This window comes from Centroberyx gerrardi, chromosome 9 (assembly GCF_048128805.1).
Source record: "Centroberyx gerrardi isolate f3 chromosome 9, fCenGer3.hap1.cur.20231027, whole genome shotgun sequence".
In the NCBI taxonomy this organism is placed as follows: Eukaryota; Metazoa; Chordata; class Actinopteri; order Beryciformes; family Berycidae; genus Centroberyx; species Centroberyx gerrardi.
In genome coordinates, this window is record NC_136005.1 from 24,975,432 (window position 1) to 24,995,871 (window position 20,440).

Below are 20,440 nucleotides of genomic sequence, written 5' to 3' on the forward strand. Positions count from 1 at the left end.
ATGTTAGAGTAAAATGTTGTTTTTAAATTATGTCATCTGATAGTTGCAAACAGTATTTTCCAATAGCAAGTATAGTCTTCAAGAAGCCATGTATATACTTGATATATAAAAACTTCTTATTGGGGCTTTTAGCACATTTGGGACCCATACTGTACACACAGATGGGATATGGTTGTTTTTTTTTCACAGTTAATTCAAACCAGCACCACAAGGATTAATAACATAAAATGCAATTTTCTTGGTTACCATAATGTGCTTTGAACTGAGTCAGTCCACCGTTGTTCAGTTTGCAGCTGTGGATTTCTGCTTACGTTCCTATGGAACTCATGAAGGTGACAGGACTGACGAATTTTCCTACACTCTTGTCTCCCCCATGCTGGTTAATACCAGCCTGGTTTCCACTGCAAGGCCAAACTGGGCTAGTAAGGCCTTAGTCACTACTTCTGCCACCCAGTTTCCCCTAACACTATTTCTGTGACTCCTTTAGCATCTTTTGATCCTGTGTTGTAAACATTTGGAGTGGCCCTGCCGTGGAAAAGTGGCTAATGAGTGGCAACTATGACTCCGGGGTTCATGCAGAGTCTGCCTGCCGGTCTTGTCCCGGAGTGCAATAAAGTGAACACACACAGACACAGACATAAGGAAAGAAGTACACACACATATAAACACACATGCACACGCACACACCGGTTGCAATCCTACTTAAAATGATGCTCAGGTATGCAGGTGGGGAATAAGGGTGGATATAAGACCAACTCACTGTTAAGTCAAAGGGATCATTTGTTACTCACATTTTGCCTTGCAAACCAATGATTTGCTAAAAAAAAAAAAATCTAATTTTTGCTGAGGTCTGTGGATGGGATTTAAATGGATACAACCAGAACAAATAAGTTAAGCTGATGTAGCAGAGAGGCAATATGGTCGGCAAGTCTCGTGGGGCGACAGCAGGTGTTCTAAAAATGACTTCACCATGATAACTGAAAGAACTGAGAGGACTGGAGGCAGATAATAGCGGGAGAATAACACGGACAACAAGCAGTCTCTCTCAGTTTGGACTGTCAGGTTGACACAAGACAGACAAAAAGGGAACGAGTGAATCACTTCCTACGAATAACTTACTGGGGATCAGTCTCCAAGGTGACTGCAGTGACAAAGTGACAACAACAACAACACTGCTGGTCTGTTTGTGTGGCAGTGATGTCTGTTGATCCCAAGCCACGGCAACGTGGCTCAACCAAGGCCCTGGGAGCATCCTTGCTCAATCTGTCCTGAGGGGCAACTTAAGTTACTTACAGATACAGACTTACATGGGCCATGTATGATGTGATAATGGATTTATGAGGGAAGCGAGAAATTCACAAAGGTGGTGCCTGTGCATCTAATTGACATGCTGGTCATTTTTTCCACTAAAGAAAACCTGTGGGATTACTCAGTTACAGTCTCCAGATTTCATAATAGCTCTATGAGCTCCACACAGAGCAGGCAATAGGAAACCAATATGGTGGAGATTCTCCAAACTGTCAAAACAACAGCATTCCTGTTTAGGAAAAGCAGATGGCCTCATTTATCGATAATTCTGTATTCTTGGAACAGTGAGATAAGGTGAAATATCAGTCGAAACTCAATTCAAAAGATGGAATATGCATGCAAACTTGTAGACTGGGTTGCAGATGAAAAGTGTTTGATTTTGAACACTGTAAATGTTTTCCATAGGCTACATTTTTTGTGTCTTGCTTGATAAATGATTCTGAATGTGCCTAATGACAACCATTCAGTGTGCCATGTGGATATGGGGTAAGCTCAGGCTGTGGAACCATGGTTTTGTGCTTCAGTACCTGCCTTTCCAGATGCACAGGGTTCTGCTAACATTAGCCATTTTCTGTATAAAGCCATAGAGGTGTGTCTCGAAGCCGCTCTCATAAAAGCACAGCAATGCACGCAGTACAATTGAACCCTGACCACCAAATCAAAGCTAATTAAGTGCAAACCAACTTCAGAAATATCAAAGGGCAATTTAGTGAAATTAGAGGCATTATTTCCAATGCCTCGTGTTCCCAACAGACTAAAAACAGCTCTGATTGACTTTTAACAGCAAGCAGAAATAAATGCTCTGCTTTTGTGTGGTTGCATTGAGTGACTTTATTGAGATAGAAAATTAAGAGAACTGCTAAAACAAAAATGGGTGGTAATTGAACCCAGTTTAAGCCACGCCAAAAGAAAAAGTAACAGATGTGTAGAAAACCGAGGTTACCCTGCTGTACTTTCATCCAGCTGGTGACATTTTATGTCATTTTGTCCAAACTGTAAATGGTAGAGCGGTTTGCTAGAAAGGTATATTGTACCAACCACACATCGCAGTGTATCTGTTTGTTGCATGCTGGATGGACTATCTGTTTGAAGGTTATGTAACTGTACCATTCCACCTCCTCCAATCTGAGAGAAGGTGGGCATTTAGCTCAATTTTACTGCTTTGCCTCCCTTCAGAAATAGTATGTCATGTCATCTAATGGCAGTAAACAACAGTAAGAACGTTAATGGACACCACTGGATTTGGCAGACTGTAGCGTTAAAAGCAACAATGTAGCTGGCGAGAGGAGGCCTAGCGCAGCAGCGACCTGGGGAGCCTCTGGCATGCTCTGCCCTCCTGCAGACAGACAGGAAGCTTCAGCCAGTGGCATTATAATCAAGAGGTGATTAGAGGGGAAATGAGAGGATATGGCATTCCTATTGTAAACAGAAAACCTTTGCATGGATCCTCCTTGTTAGCTATGGATTTACAAAAAAATGTGTGGAAACAACAATTTACCTGCCCACCCTTGTAAATTTGCCCAGGGTTCATAACGTAAAAGGTACAATAAAAAGCTGCAAGAAATTGGGACAAATCTTTCCAGCAAACAATAAAAATCTTTGCCTTGAGGTGATGATGCCTATTTAGCTGATTGTATGGATTTCAGTGAAGGCGCAACGGGATGCTCTATAAACACAGAAATGTATAGCAAAACATTAGATAAGCATTAAAATAGTATTTGTAGGGCAAGTAGTGAAGAAGTTAGGGTCTCTGGGTTCTCCCTGGGATGCACACTGGGATGTGAGATCATTGCCCCTCCCTGTGCAAAGGGGTGGAAAATGCGTCATCACAGCCCAGACATCAAAGAAAGCCCATCCATAGGGGTTAACATCCAGAAGAGGTTAACAGGGGTTATAAAAACACATCCATACACACAGTCCCCACCAGTGAGCTACACTTCGTTATTACTGGCACTCAGTCGCCGTTATAAAATCACATTAGGTTAGAACAACAATGTATGTATAGGCACCGCATACATACATACAGCAGGGACTCACAGAGGTGTCAGAAAGACTAGCACATTAACATTGTTTATTAACGGTCTTGGGTTGTGGTGATGGTGGGGTAGAATAGAGTTGTGTTTCCTTACTTTTCAACTAAAACCAATGGTCAACAAGGGGGCACATTAAATAATATGTATTAATGTGGAAGATGCCATCAACTGTCATGTATCTCAAACTGCTCCCTGAATTGCTAATACTAATGTAAAATTACCTTGAGAGGTAAGTGGCATGGGTCAGTCTCAGCATCCCATTGTGTGCTATGAACATGTAACACAAACAAAAAGAAATACAAAAAGCGATCTCCCAAAAATGTCTTTATTTAAGAAAGCATGTTGTCAAATATATTTTCTGAACATAAAATAATTATAAACACAACATCGACATGGTTCTATATGCAATGATATTCTTATGTTATCAGAAACCATCCACGTCTCTTAAAACAATCTAGATAAAGGGACTGAAAACCTTCTTTGCATTGGCCTATTGTATGCTGACACAAGATTAACTCTGACTTCATGTCAGATATGTCTGCCTCTTCATTCATTTCATCCTACTCATCTGCAATATGGTCCTTATCATTCCTATCCACAGTCCTCAGAAGCTGACTCACTTTCGTCATGGCAGTGATGGGTATGAACAGGCTCGGGCTCTTTCAGAGCGTCCTCCTTAGTCATGCTGACCTCAGCACTCTCTCTGACGGTCCCATTGTCATCAGCAGAACCAGTAATGTGGTTGTTTATGCACTGATCCCTGCCGCTGTCACTGTGTTTACCGACACCAGCATCATCATCATCGTTGCCCACACTGTCTGCTAGCTCATCTTCAGTTGCTTTCATGTCAGTTAAAACATTAGCGTGGCCTTTGGTACCATCACCACCAGTATAGCTCTTAATAACTAGGGTTTCTTCTTCAACATTTCCTTCCTCATCCTCTTTCTCTTCCTCTTCATCACTACTGTCTATGATCTCTCCCTCCTCCAGCTCCTCCTTCCCCGTTTCCCTCTTGGCCCTTTTCTCCTTTGGGGGTTCAATTTCAGGACTGGTCTCTTGGGTTCCCGACCAGACACTGGTTCCTCCTGGGGTGCAAGACCGTGGCGGGGATGGTGGAACCTGGGTCACCTTCTTCCCCTGGTCCGCCCCTTGCCTCTTTGTTGCAAAACTATTGCAGGTTGACGTAGGTTCAGCTGAAACAATACCACCCCAGTTACAATACACCCACTTGAGCATGAGTGGTGAAGGCTATTGCAAAAGCAGAAATCTCACAATTCCAAATATATACATAAGTGACTATAGTTTGAGCGTCCAGAAAAACAGGGGTGGAACAAAAGTGGGGTCACGTGCAAACAGGGACACAGTGAGAGAGACAAAGAGAGACAGTACAGACAGTTTGGCAATGATGACGCTATGGTTTGGCTCCATACAGCGTTTCAAAATGAGGCGGTGTGCCAAGCCATTAGTTATGCAATAAAGTAGGGCGGACATGTGTGAAAGAAAGGCTGCGGGTTAGGAACTGCAAAATGACATTTGTGAATTATAAGCAATTATTCCCCAAAATGATCTCCCCACATACTGGCAAATTATAAAGCACATGCAAAGATGTGTATGAAAGCATGCAAAATAAAAGGGTGAGTTGCTTCAAATTCACTTTAAACCTCAGAAACAGGCCAAAGTATTTGTTGCCTGAATCCTTACAAATGTGTCTCATGTTGGGGCTATGATATGATTGATTAAGGTAAAAACAAAAACCTTAAAATAAAAAAGCAGGGCAGTCAAAGAGCTTTGTGCTGTAAGAGACAGCAGACACAGAGACCAGTGGGGCTTGCCAGGACCAGCTTATAGCATTTACAGCACGAAAAGGTTATTTACAACTATAGTCCAAATGAAAAATAATAAGTAACAAGGAAAAATGCATTACAGAAATGCTCTCCCGTAGGTCAACAAGTTCCATAAATAATGAGTCAGCTTTGGTTAGCTGTATTTGGCCCAGAATAGTGACCAATATGGTTGGAGCCTGCTGGGCCCTCAACACTATGTTATCCTAATTGGATACACAGCTGCCACAGTGTCCGATTACTCTTTATCACTTCCTGCCCAGCTTCCCAGGCCATGGCATGTGCAATTATCAGGATGTTTCTATGGCTAACAGTAGAGCGAAACAGCTTAGCACCAAGGCCTTATCACTGAAAACACACACACAGGCTAAAATTACCTCCCTCGTCATTCAGCCTGTCTGGGTCTGACAGTATAATGATACAGGGTTCCCGAGTAGGAACAAACAGCTGCATGCTTCTTCATGATATGCGGTCCTACTTTGTCAAGACTGACACATCTGGGCCCTCACTACCTCACACTGGAAGAGACTGACCAATAGGTGAGAGAAAGCACAGGCCAGCCTCCCCTTTTCTCATCCACCTCATTTTCTGACATTTCACAATTCATGATGTCGCTGCTCTACTGTAAGCCATCTTTGATCCTCTTTTTGGCTGTGGCTCCAGCTGAGGTTAGGCTGGTGTGTGTGATGCTATGCAGAACACACTCATTTCCGTTGGGGTAGCATGTTGCCATAGTGAAAAATAAGGGGACAGGGAGTCTTAAAGTCTCTGTTGGAGACACCAGGACATGATACAATGCTGTTGGAATGATGGGGGGGGGCAGTTTGGGGCTAAATAACGCTAGACTCATGTCATATCTCCACCCTTTTTAGTTTAGTTATAGAAAAAACAGGTGTTAAAAATCAGCAGAAAGGTGAAAAAATTAAGCAAAAGATTAAGATTAAGCTGAATGCAGTGATGAAAAAATATTGTAAATATTGCTCTTTACATGGATACTTTTTTTGCTAGATGCATTAGTAGGTTAAGTGTTGGTTCAGAGAATAACTTCTGAGAAATTCCAGTATCTTACTGCAGCAGTATGAGCCACTACAGCAGAATACTGACGAATGAAGCTGGATAAGGGTGTGTTACCTGGTCCTTTCGGTGGATAGTCCTGCCAATGGTCTCTGAGAACAACATGCAGCACTGGATACTCAATCAGTGTTTTGTAGCTCAGGTTGTCCCTTAGGCTCTTCCCAATGTCCAGCTCATGGTACCTATTTTAGTCAGATATAAGCAAAAAATAAGCAAAGAGCAGATTACAAGACTGGCAATGGAATTACAGTATACAGAAAAGGTACCCAGCTATTGCAAAAGTGGTTCTTTGGCTATAATTATAGAGGAACTTGTAATGTCAAGGTTTTAGATGCTAGGCAGCAGCAGTGGCGGAACAAAAATGCCAACTGTTGTTGAGATTCTTCACTTCGCAACTGCAGCTCTTTATTTCCAGCAGCCTGCGGCAAGTTGATGGCTGAGACTCTTTCAAGGATTGATGGAGGAAAGAGTCATGGCTTGGCACAGCTAAGACCCAGCTTGGTTGAGCCCTCTTCATCTCAAGACATGGAAACTGACTTTACCAAGAGTCAATAACAACTCTCACAAACACGCTGCAGCAGCTGAAGCAGCTCTCCTCGCCCTCGTTTTGCCCCTTCTACGAGATGACATCAGTCTAGTCTTGTCTCTGAGTGGTCCTGTCATGTGTTAGGGATGGTCGTAAATCATGATGCTAAATGGTTAACTGGACTCTAGGGAGACATGGGTTGCCTCTACACTCAACCATTTCAAACCCATCCAGCTTAGGCTGTCATCACCAAAATCCAAAGCATGATATAATTCTGATATATAGCTGGTGCCCCCCACCAACTGCCGAGTGCCCGACAGAGTGGGGATTGTGAGAGCTATTGTTTGTTTTGGTAAAAGGACACGCGGACTGAGAACCAGGCCGACACCCTCTCCCAAAGCCAATCAAAGCACTGCGCTGAAATGTGACATTTACAGGTCTTTACTGATGGGCCAGGTTCCAAGAAACCCTCCCTCCTAGAACAGTTTCTCTGGGGTGGGCCAAGGATCATCTCGCGTAATCCCACAAGTCAACAGCAATATCTGTTGGCATTTCCTGCAGCACAGGATAAAGGAAAAGAAGAAGAGATACTCTGTGGACGGGCATACTTGAAATCTCCTTGAGCAACATCTCTAAACACAGGAAAAAAATGTGCCACGGTACAACTTAAGTTTGTGCGTGACTAACCTTTTTGTAGAGGTATGTGAATGAACATAGAACCGGATGTGGTTTGGGATCAAAAATTGTCATGGGGTATTCCTGATGGATCTCCACAGCAGAAGAGTAGAAGTAGGTTTTCATTAGCCTGGGTCCCAATGTGGGACAATAGATTTAGCAGTTAGCATATAGGTCTCATTTTGGAAAGAAAAAAGTATAAAAAAAAAAAAGGACAATTGTCAAAAATTAAGTAGTGAACCAATTTTTAGCTGGGAATGAACTCACCTCAATCTGGTATGTATAAAGTTTAGCAAGATTTTTTGTTTAGATTTTTAGTTTAACATTTCCTCTTGGAACAAGAGGGTGGAACAAGCTTGCAGCAGCAATGCAGCCAGCACATAAAAAGTGGGATTTCTACAATGGCTGAATCTGTTTGCACTGTGCATACCAGATTAATATTGTTACCGTTTCATGTCTTGTTTTTATGTCTATTTTATAGTAAATGTGGATGTTTTTTATTTGTGTGAATATACAAACTAAACAAGAACATAAGTATTTGTAAACAAAAGAGCAGGAGAGGTTGACGGCAAACCAGATTGCTACTCCCTGTGGTGTGGATAGGATTGCTGAAGCCCTGGCCACTGCTGAAACACGGCTGGCTGGCTGGGCCAAGAACACGCACACATCTGGTCTCTATATAGTGTTCTAGTGAATGAACAGAGGGCAAGACTGATGTTCTCTCCTGGGGGGTTCCTATTGTTTTCCCCTCCACTGCTGAGACCTATCAACGAGGAGGTAGCAGGAGCAAGGTGGAAAAGCAAGAAACCCAGCAAACATTTTGACATTCTGAACAGATGTTATGATGACCTGTTCCAACGTTAAAAATATAGTGCAAAAATGAATTTGAGATAACGTCTGCAGTCATCTATAGATGCTTTGTGAAATTGGGACCTAAGTATCTTTATGATGTCAGCTCAAAACAGATTCCCAAGACGTTTTCATCTGAATTTTTACCGTGCCATCATACTGAATATATATCGCCATCATATTGTGAAAATGTTGTGCTCATTTGGGTTGATGTTGAAGTTGGACTTGGCCACCTCCTAGTGCTGGACGATATGGCTGAAAACGTTATTACGATTAAAATTAAAGTTTTAATTTTGTTCCTGAATAAAAGATTAAACACTTCTTTATTGAAAGAATAGAACTGTAGAAAAATAAATAATAAAACAGACAACAAGCAGGAGTGAAATCGTTTGTCTTATTTTTCAACACTATCACTATCTTTAAATAAGAATGACAAAATGAAGCAACAAAAGCCTGTTCTTCCACTTCTTCCGATATGACCTGAACGCAGCAGAAAACCAGCAGCCAGCAAAGTAAACAAGTAAGTGTGAGCAACACCACAAAAGTATCAAATTGATGATTATATCTGAAATGTCATGATAATTGTCGCCGCTATTTAAAGACATGTTTAACTGCAGTGTGGGTGTTATTGTGTTGAAAGCACATGTTTTAAATCGCTTTCTGGGTTCAACTGTTGGCGAGCATGTTTGCTGTGTGTGTGTATTGGACAGCAGCGCTCCTGCATAACTGAAGCTACGTCAAGCTCTACAGTGAAGTGATGGAATTTTGAACATAATCAATCGTCATGATGGCAATATTACCACACTGCTGCTGTGGCACTGAGCAATTACTTAATATTAGCTGCTACTTTTAATATCCAGCTAATTTATTAAAAATGTCCAAAACTTGCCCCGCACTGCAAGAGGCCTGAAGAGAAGATCTGCTGCACGGAAACAAACTTAAACAAAGCTTTAGGGCAAACTGAGGGAGAGAAGACAGACGGTTTAGTAGGGCTAAGGAGAGGGTATGCCACAAATATGTGAGAGAAAGCAGTGTTTGGAAGGACAGGAACACAAGTGTTTTATGGATTCAGAACTTTGGTTAAGAAAAACAGAATGGGTGTGCACGTACACACACACACACACACACACAGGCTTCTTTCTTTTGGCTGAAAATGTAAAAGCAGCATCTCTCCCTCTGTCGAGAGGCATAGATGTTCTGTGGTACACGGATGGCTGGGAGGAAAGGAAGGAGGGAGGTAGGGAAGGACATCCTCTGGATCCCAGGAATGGAATGAATAAGAAATAAATAAACATTTAAAAAAAAAACGTTACACAAACAAACATCCAGCAGGGTGTGAATGGTCCTCTTGATGCACAGTATGTCTCCTTTCCAGTAAGAGGATGTTGACTGGTTACACAGCTAAGTTTAGTTTAGCACAAGGGCCGCTTTATTGGATTGGGCTGATATTCCAGCAGACATTAAGCAATAAAAACAAACACATGCAATGGCCTTTGTGGCCCGACTCAGAGCTGTACTGGTTCTGTCAAATCCTTTGTTTCAGACCTGGCCCCAGATGACCTGCAGGTAGCCATGGCTGTGTGCAGGGATTTGATCAGAACAACAAAAAATGCTGGAAGAATACAGGAATCATCATTAGAAGTGAATGGGAGTTGTGTCCAAAAACAACAGAGATAATGAAAAACCAAATGAACACCTGCACAGCCTGAAGGCTTGAAGATTAGTTCTTCAGCTTCCAGGGCGCTAACAACACAAGGCAGGTCCACACGTTTCCCAACACTGGTACAAAAAACGTCCATATGAATTGCTGTTCGCATAAAGCACAGCATGACTTCATAACATTAATCATACAGCTTAAAATGAGGGTTTTCCTTCCCCAGAGACCTGCATTATGCCCTTGTGCTTGTGATGCTTTGACCTCTTTTTGGGACCCCTACGATGGGATGTGACCCCTGTTTGGAAGGGGGCCTCTCTTCTTATTAGAGCTATTGTTTATGGCCCTGGCCTTGTTATGTAACTGTACATAGTTGATATGAGGTAATTCCACCCTGGACGTGCATCATATTTCTGCCCTTAAAAAGCATAATGTTGACAATAAACACGTAGTAAAAATTAAACACTGAACTTAACAGGCCCCTATTATACAGCCCCATACTCAAAGCTATTGAGGTATGACAGGAAAAGGTTAGAGACAGAGAGAGAGAAAGAGAGAGAGAGAGAGAGAGAGCAAGCGAGAGAGAGAGAAATAGAGAGAGAGAGAGAGAGAGAGAGAGTGAGAGAGAGAGGGTTGGTTACAGTTAAGACAGAATTGGACCTCTTGGACTTTGTTTCACTCCAATTTCTGGGGTTGAGGTTCGTTAATATTACAATTTTTTTTATTAGCACGTTCAACACCTCTCACGTCTCACATCCATACATCCTGCTTGCTGACAGGGCCACTGTTTTCTTATTTTGCAACACCTCTTCTACCCCGCCCAACTTTTCTGCCTCTCACTTCTAGGTCCAGGGTTGATAGTGTTGCTGACAGATTTGCATCTCATTAGTCATAGAGGGGCTAGGCCATGCTGCTCCCCTCGGCTGCCAATCTGCTAATTCTGCCTCCTCCCCTACACCCATTAAACTGACAGCACTGACTCAACATTACCACAGAACTGCAACTGAAGCTGAAAGTTAAAAAACACACTGAATGATCCATTACCACACAACTTCAACTGAGGCTGAATCTTAATTTACACCATTGAATTATCCATTGCCATAGCAACTGAGTTGAAACTAAATTGACAGTACTGACTGAAATGTTGAATCAAGAAATAGTCATGACATCCTTTCTCAACGACTATGAGGCTAATAGTTGTTAAGAGTCATGTATGAAACATTTCAAACATGACCAATTGCCATTCAATCTGTCTGCAATAATGCCTTCAGCAGAAATATCATTTTGATGGCATTATGAGCTCTGCAGCAGCTCGTTGTCATAAAGTCCTCGGCACAGCCCTAATCATCATCTGTGTCACCAATATTGGTTAATAATGCAACAGATGTGATCTAGTGCCGAGATGCCCGGGTTAGTGGAAGACCCCATAGTTGCAATAGAGAGTTAAATCTACTCTTTATAGTCTAAGGTACACTGTGAAACTTTTTCTGGTAACACTGCAGGGCAATATTGTTAAAGGAACAGTCTCACCAAGCTTACACTGCAACTTTTTGCCAAGATAAATTCCAATGACCAAGAACTTGCTGAGACAAAATAGATGAGCGTTTTTGCCCATTATAATCAATTAACGGAGTGAGATCACTGTGTGCACCTTTTGTCTATTTGACAATCCTTGATCATGCTGAAGGCAATATTTCCCATGCACACCTTAAAACTTTGTCCGTATGATGTTCTTTAGCACTACCATAGCCACCAGTAGAGAGGAATCCACACACACGAGGGAAACAATTCAGTTTGGGAGAATGTGGAGACAAGCCTGGATTTATCAGGCTTTCACAACCCCTGTTCTCTCAGGCTTATGTAACCTTATGTAGGGGCACCAGTGCCCCTTGTCTGTGTGTAGTGTGTGTGTGTGTGTGTGTGTGTATGTGTGTGTGTGAGAGAGAGAGAGAGAGTCTATGTGCATACACGTCTGTGTATTATCTGTGCATCTACAAAAAACATGGACAATGAGTCACTGTGACAAGATGCAAAAGGATATAAATCAACAGTTTAACAGTTTATTGGGGCGGTAACTTAAAAAAAAAATTAAAAATTAAAATTTGGTGGAATATCTAACATTCAAATCTGTAATTTTGTTTATATGTGTGATTTACCCTTGAATATGCCTTGTCGTATACATGCTAGTAATGACTCATCAGATCGTACTGCATTATAAAGGTGTGTAGCATCAGAGAATTATATGCAAATTCATATTTGAGGAAAAGGTGACAACCTGACTGTTCATGCAAGATCCTGGCTCATGGTGAGCCATCACATCTCTACACTCCCTTTCCTTCATTTCTTCTCTATATACTGTCATAAAAAGGAATTTAACTGCTTAGAAAGAGTGGGCTGCCCAATCCCCGGGGCAAAACGGATGCAGCATCTGTGTGTTAAGGGAAAAGGATGGGAGGTTTCATGATGTTTCATGCTGGCCAGGGGGGTAATGATTATGACTGCAGAGGATCATAATTCACTCCATGGCTAAGTGGAAATGGAGGACAGCCAAAGAATCCAAAACTAGGCGAGGCAAATGGGTGCTATCAACACCTGCCCCCCCAACCCCCTTGAGAGAGAGAGAGAGAGAGAGAGAGAGAGAGAGAGAGAGAGAGACAGAGAGAGAGACAGAGAGAGAGACAGACAGAGGGACAGAGAGAGAAAGAGAGAACATGCAAAGGCAAGAGCAAGAAAGAGTCAGTGAGTGAGTGAGAAAGCAAAAGAGAGAAAGAGAGGGAGGGAGCTCGTAGGTGAAAGCTGAGGATGATTTTCTTGATCAATGGCATTCTCAAAGTTGGAGAGAGGATGGCGCAAAGGGGCATAGAAAACCCCTCCCAGTCAGGCCTCTCTGCCTAAGCACTGCGTAGCATTGCAGGAATTTACAAGTCAGTGATGTCATGTTCATAAACCAATTAAGTCGATTTCATACACGCCGAATAAATCCATCATGAGTGGCAAGCCCAATCGAACGGGCAGAATGGTCACATGGACAGGATGCCTGAGCGATGACAGGGTTCTCACACACTTTCGGAGATTACAAAAGTGCCCCGCATTTTATTTACTTGTTTAGTTCCAAGAACAGACCAAGTGGGAATCACTGATCATTCTTCATGGGCTAATGCAATTGAAGACAAGCTGTTCTGATTAAATGTCCTAAACTTCTCATACAAAACAACAATTACAATGCCACATCTAAAAGCGACTGCAAAGCCTACTTGGTTTATGGTCTGTCAATTTAACATTTGCTTGAATCCTTGTTAGTTCTACAAGTTTTGTTACAGTGGGAGGGGGTAATTTTGGTTGGGGGACCAGTTTTACCTCTAATCCCATTGCCTGTATTAGCTTCAGTGCTTTTAGTTGTGTAACAATGCCTCTTATTTAGATACTTGGATCACAACATAGTGTAAATTCAAGTCTTTAACTACTGTACAGTACCTTTTGGTTTTGGTGAACAACCATGCCAGGTGATGGCTAAACACTGAGTTAAAAAAGGAGAATCACCAAAATGACTTTGATATGAAGCAAATGAACTGACATTAGCACAAGACAACATGTCTTGGGATGTGAGGCCTGGCAGGGTGGACTAGTGGTTAGACAGACCTTCCTTCAACAGCAAGACCGGGGTTCAAGACCCGTGTTGGCAACATCCACCCTGCTGAAGTGTCCCTGAGCAAGACAATGAATCCCTACCAGCTCCAGACCCGTTTTGACCCTGCGCCCAGACCTCCGTGAGCGGGGAAAGCAAAGATATTTCCTTATGGGAATCAATTCTGTATCATATTACATTCATCATGGGAAATGAGATGGGTGACAAGTAGATATTAGATCTCACCTCACAGAGTTAGCCTTTCTCCCCTCTGCTTTCATGAAGACCTTCACATGATCAGATGGGGCGTGCACATACATCTTCAATCTGAAACAGAAAGTCACATCAATACAGGGGCTTAGAGACGTAACACCATCCTAACCTGAATAAGAGAAGGACAAAAGATTAGGGTACGTTGACTGTACAGTATTTCCTAAGGTGGTCAATGGAAAGGTCAAAACACAAAGAGCGCATTGAGTGAGTGTAGCACAGCAGAGCCCCGAATGTACACTCGTCTGGCATGCTGACCGATGCACAGGCTCTGATTGAGGTTTCTTGTCTGTAGGGACAGTCCTCCATCCTAGTGACGGCCATGGTGCCTGAGCCTGCTGTACACAGTCAGCCAATGGGCCACGGAGAGTTAAACCCCACTCACTTGAGTCCAGACTAAGCAGAGGCCGTTCCAAATGGATGGCACTGGGCCAAGTCAGTGGTGTCTATTTATTTATTTAGTTATATCACTGAAATCACTAGAGCCCCAATAGTTCCCAACGCTGCCTGACAGAGTGCTCAGTAAGCTATTGCTGTAACAAGTCTTACTGTTTTAATTTTTATCGATACACAGCTTGGGTCAGGGGAGTCAGAGGGCTGGTCAAGCAGAGGTTTAGACTAGAGATACCGAGGGGTCTAGCAGGAGCGTTCTGCAATCAAAGAGCATGCCTTGTTCAAAGACAGTAGTGCATGTTAGGAGAGACACGAGCCTGGGAAGTGAAAATAAAGTGAAGCAAGAGCAGATTGGCAAAAATACCGAGGTAAATGTAGGAAAGTAAGATTGTGGGAGTTAGAGCGAGGGTGGAGAGGCAGCAACAGAGCATCTTGTGTGACTGAAACTGGATTGAGCTCATTCATATCAAGGATCAGGATAGAAAAGGACCCTCGAATGACAGATGTTGTACTTCCCCCAACTGAATTATCCCTCCTCTTTTGCTGCATGGAGACAAATGAAACCTAATGAAATTCAGAAAGCAACCGCTCTACCTATCATCTGTTCACTTTCCCTTGTGGAAAACAATTACACTCTCTGGGATTGTTAAAGCCCTAATTTCATCCCTTGTTAAGTCACAGGGCTGTGAGCGTAGACCAAGCACTGTGTGTGTGTCATGGTGAACACAGCTGTGGCATGACAGAGGCCAAACGTGACATGGTGCTGAGATACTGCATTCAGGGGACTGGAGACTGATCGCAATGAGGAACAAGGCATTGCAGAATACTTCTCTACAATAGACTGACAGCACAGATGTATTGACTCATGATTGATTGATTGATTGATTGATTTATATCATGTCTGACTTTTGAGATTACTTTTGTCTCAATATGTCTATACTGATGGTGGACATGATAGCCCTAAACCAAAATGTGTGCCTTCAACATCATCCAAAAACTTAGAAAAGATAAACTATTTTTACACCCAAGCAAAACTTCAACTGTGGCAAGAAATCGGTTCCAAAGACAAGAAAGAGACTAACCAAAATGTTTCCTTCTAAAAAATAAGTTAGGTTTGCACTTAATGCAATACTTTCCACAAAAAACTTAAAGCAACTATGAGGAATTAAATTTTCTTTTAGCATACCTCTTAAAATTGCAGAAAACTGAGATTTTAAATTTGGTGTGGGGAGGAGCAAGAAGGCCTCATGAATTCCCCATTGACATTAAACCATTGAGAGCTATATTTGTGCCTTGGTCCATTCCCTTTCATACAGGGTTCATTTACGTGCAGACTGATTTATAGTTAGTCTGCAGTGGAGGCATAATCCTTACACACACTGCTGCCAAACTCAATTACAGGGACTCTGGCCTGGCGTGCAGGCAACTGTGGACCTGCTAAAGGTCATCAAAACCAGAGCTGCAGTCATGGCTACAATATGTTTTGACAGAACAGGATGGTGAGCCTAGCACATAAATCTGAAATACAAGAAGCCAAAGCATTTCCATATTGTAGCAACTGCTTCGTATATGCAGTGCTGATGCTGCCATCAAGGTCTGCATCTTGAAAACACAGCTTCAGACAATGCAATGAGCTTTGGCTGTATTGAATGTATTGTTCCCAGGACAAAACAATGCAACTGCAGATGTAAGTAACTGTGACAAACTGGTTTTGGCATGTGGTGTAGTGTTTAATAATATGTCACTCTATGCATTTCAGAAGCAATAATTCTGAGCAATTCAATTACCTTTGCTTTCCCCATTCCCATTTGTTATGAACATGAGAGTCCAGTGACTAAACAGCTTGCAGAGTAGTCAGTCGTTCCCAACAGTAAAACTGCTCATTTGAGCTTTTCAAGGGAAAACAATGGGCTGAGCACCAGTCAAAGTTTTTTTTCCCTTGAACTTAAAGAGGTCTTCTAAACCGCACATCAAATTGGTGTTGATTTCTAGGTCCATTATCACATTGTGAAGTTTTTTACTTCTATTTATGAGTTTGGTGACAGAGCCCAAACAACTGGGTAGTTGAATTTCTACCATTGAATGGAATGCATGAGCCAGCGTTTCTGAGTATAGCCCAAAATTTAACGGGAACTGTGGTCAACAGCGATAGCTTGACACAATAAAACAAAAAAATACAATACTGAGAAACCTACATTAAACAAGAGTAATGGCAACATGTTCAGTCCTTACCTTGGTGGACCACCTATTGTGGAGGTCCAAAATCATAAAAAAAACATCAGGCAAAGGATGAATGTAAGTGCTAACCTTTACATATTGCTCATTAACCAACTCCACTGTAAGCTTGCCCTCTAAAAAATCTTAGAGGTGTCATCAGGATGAGAACGAGGCCAGAGGACTGAGACCAATAAGGGATGGTGAAATGGCCCATCACAGAGTTCTGACCTTTTCTAAATATCACCTGAAAGTGTGTCTGTGTGTCTGCATATATATGAGTGGCCATGTGTGCGTGTGTGTGTGTGTGTGTGTGTGTGTGTGTGTGTGTGTGTGTGTGTGTGTGTGTGATGGATGCTTGATGAATGGGATCTAAGCTTTGATCATTCCAGGAGGAGACTGCAAATGTTGAAGAATATACACTTGAAGGCAAAGTGAAGTCATGAGAAATGACCTTGGTGATACAGTATCGTTCAAGAATGTATTGCCCTAATGGGAAATTTGGCATGCAGCAAAGCATACAAACCTATATATAAAATCACAAAGAATAAAATACATAAACATGTATTGTAAGACATAATAAACCTGTAGGTGAATGCATGTGACAATCAATCAAAAATTTCCTGCGGAACCGAAAGCTTACTTTTGGCGTCTCACAGGGTCGGACTCTGTAGGGTGAATGTAATGGGTCAAGATCTGCTCTAGGGTTTGTCTGTCAGGCACCCTAGTATAAGAGATAGAGATTGTAGAGAAAAAAGCAAACAGGAGAGAAAATATGTAAATGTCAACAACCAAATCAAGTCAAATCATGGATGGCGTCCCTGTGTTGCTTCTATAATCACTGTCTAACAATGCACACATGGGTCTCACTGTTCACTCTTACTAAGGTAAGTCGACTGTACCCTCAACGGGCAAAACCACATACACTTTCTGGGGATCTGGAAGTTCTCTAGAACAAGTAGTACCCCCCTCTGGACTCCGAAATGGCATAACTTCAATGAGCTCCAAAAAGTTTCCTGGTAATGTTGGCTTTCACCAGTTACTAAAACACTGGCATACACACACTTGGGCAGAAACTTGGGTGCATGTATTTATTCAAGAAATTAGTTGTGCAACTCACCTCCTCTGATTAAACTCTGTGCTGCTCTGAGGGAAGATGAGCTTCAGGTGCCAAAGGAACTGAGTTTCTCTAAATGAGAGAAAGAGGAAGAAGAAAAGTGAGCAACTCATATTTGGTGTCTAGTTATGAAAACAATAGTGTTTGTCGCTTGTTAGCCATGTTTTTGGTAGTTGTTTGTAAAAACGTAATCAATAGCTGAGGTAACTAATGCTCTCCCAGTATCCTCTTCACAATTAAACACAAATGCCCTTGATTGAATTGAGAGTATAAAAAGGATTCAGCCTTGATCTGTCCAAGACAATACGCCTGGCTGCTTCCAAGATCTTGTCCATCTGTGTGACTGTGTGTGTGTAGTGAGTAAACCAGAGTCACCATGGAGACCATGACATATACACTCAATACTAGGACACCAGCTGGTGGATATCACATAATGATCACTTATTCTGGGGTAGTGCTTTGGGCAGTAACTATTAAACGTGGATGGATTTTCTGGGTTGCTGGGCGTGCTCTACGACCAAACATTTATCCCCTAAACAGTTACTGTGTCCATATGTAGGGTAATCAGGATGCAGATATAGCTTAGAACATATATGAAACAGTTTTGTAAGTAAGAATAACTAATCGCAATGCCACCTGTTTTCATCTTTCACAATTAATGGATAAATTACTAGTAACTTGCTAACTGGTGCCACTCAAGGTCATTTGAGCTGTGACTGCCTATACATAATCACACTACAATGAAGTTGGCATGAAGATTTTGAGATAACTGTTTAGGAGGTAAAACCAGCTGAATCACAGAAAGTATCATTTCTGTTGCTCTTCTGAAATAAATGAAGTCTAACTGGCACAGACACTGACACCGCCAACCTAATGCTTGGTACCCCACATACTGGGCTGAACCCAACTACAAAGACTTGCTGACCAAGACCAGAGATGATGCCATACATAGGGTGGAGCGGCTCCATCAACCCCCACTACAGCAAGGCAGAGGCAACTGAGGCTAAAGATAAAGATGAAACAGACCCTCAGAAAGTGGCGTAGCGTAATTGCTGAGGTCCATATTAGAGACCTTGTTATTAGGGCTTAGTACTCAGCAAGTGAGATTTAGAGCACCAATTGGGGATTTTTTTTTTTTTAAACTACAGGATAAGATTTTTGTACCTTTCCTAATGCATCCACAAACAAAGCTCTCCAAACACCTATGACACTATGAGAATAAAAAATGTGCCTCAACTAATGTTTGTTTTTATCTTTTTCTTTTTGTTGTGGTAATATCCTTCTGTTTTACATTTGGAAAAAGGATTGGGCTTTGAAAAGGGTGTGATCCTGGGCGCAAACTGGTAAAATGGATGTTGGATTACATCTGGCCATCACTTGAACCAGCACAGAATTGGACTGGGTACCAACTGTCCGAAAACTTTAATAGGCTGAAGGCCTAAGTAATAGGCTTCCTAACCATACAGACTACTGAGTCAGCATATGAAAAACATCAACATGCTATGATTATTAGATCAAGTCCATTCATTGTGGAGGTGTCATTATCTGAGGACCCCATCTTATTTACCATACATCTAAGATGGAGGCGATTTTAAGGTGAACAGATGGTCAACAGTTGGTTATAAAAAATTTTTAAGAAAAACATTTTCATATTGAGTATGATGAAGAATGAAGAAGCCTGCTGATTGCAGGTACAACACAATGAAGTAGAATGTTGTAGACATAAGCATCACCTCCTTTCATTTTTATTCACTTTTGGTCATTATTTTCTAGTTAAGAAGCAGTGCCTGAGGCTGTAAAAGACATGGGAAAAAACTGTCTTGGCCAGAAAGTGTGAAGTGCTGGCCAAGGGCTGCTGATAAGGTCCCCTTTGATTTTTTTCATCTAATATATTGAGAAAGAGTGATTCTTGATCAGAACTCATACTGGACTTTTATTTGTGGCCCTTTGCCAGGCCATCGTTGTAAATAAGTAGGCTATTAGTGCATAATGGAAAAACATGGTAAAAGAGTGGTCAAATAAATACAAACAAAGCAAAGATACACACACACAATACATATTCTGAAAAGCTTGATAATCATCTGCCCTGAGCTGCTCCACCCCACCCCATGTGCCTTCCTTTTGAAAGCAGGCCTGGTTCTGATGCTGCTAGTAGTGATGTTGTTGTATGGATCCAGATGGTAGCGTTACACAACAGGGAGACATGTTTTTTCAGGAAAACAGAAAAGAGATGGAGAGGAGGAGTTCAAAAGGGGAGAAATATGTGCAGAATTGGCAGAACATCCAATGAAAGGTGGTTATGAGTTTCCACTTGGTTGCAGGGAGAGGGAGGAGGGGTAAAGTTGCAGGTTAGGCAGTAGCAGGCGGTGTTGGGAGCGTAGGCAGGGGGCTGCGAGGGGATTCCCTACGCAGGTGTGGGAGGTACCCAACACCCCCAACCCCCTAGTCGGAGGAATTTATGAGTGTTTGCTTGGTTTTGGCACAGTTTCTTCCTTAGTGTGTGTGTGTGTGTGTGTGTGTGTGTGTGTGTGTGTGTGTGTGTGTGTGTGTGTGTGTGTGTGTGTGTGCGCGCGTGTGTGTGTGACTGTGTACAAACGAATGAGGGTGGAACACCAGGTGTGATGCCATTATTCTGACATTATGGCAAATGGAAACTATGTATTCCAATGGAAAAAGGGCTTGCCCAAAGATGCGTGCAAGCATTTCAGGCAAGGCCAAGGTGCATACCTGGGATACGTGCCATCATTCACTGGGGGGAATGGAGAGGAGAGGAGAGACTGACGAAAAGGAACACAAAACAGAAGCACCAATAGCAGAGGCCGACCGGTGTGAATCCCATGATCTGCTGAAAAAGAGGTTTA

General features: G+C 42.2%; 1 protein-coding gene across 1 annotated transcript in view; it reads right to left on the reverse strand.

The window, feature by feature from the left end:
- Positions 1–3,659: 3,659 nt before the first annotated feature.
- Positions 3,660–20,440, reverse strand: part of znhit6 (zinc finger HIT-type containing 6) — a 31,224-nt gene continuing 14,443 nt past the window's right edge. The window contains exons 6-10 of the mRNA XM_071925648.1: positions 17,583–17,651; positions 17,106–17,186; positions 13,832–13,912; positions 6,314–6,438; positions 3,660–4,534 (exon numbers count right to left, since the gene is read on the reverse strand). Of these exons, the coding sequence (XP_071781749.1) occupies positions 3,933–4,534; positions 6,314–6,438; positions 13,832–13,912; positions 17,106–17,186; positions 17,583–17,651 (958 nt within the window). The 3' untranslated portion in view covers positions 3,660–3,932. The remainder of the gene's footprint in view (positions 4,535–6,313; positions 6,439–13,831; positions 13,913–17,105; positions 17,187–17,582; positions 17,652–20,440) is intronic.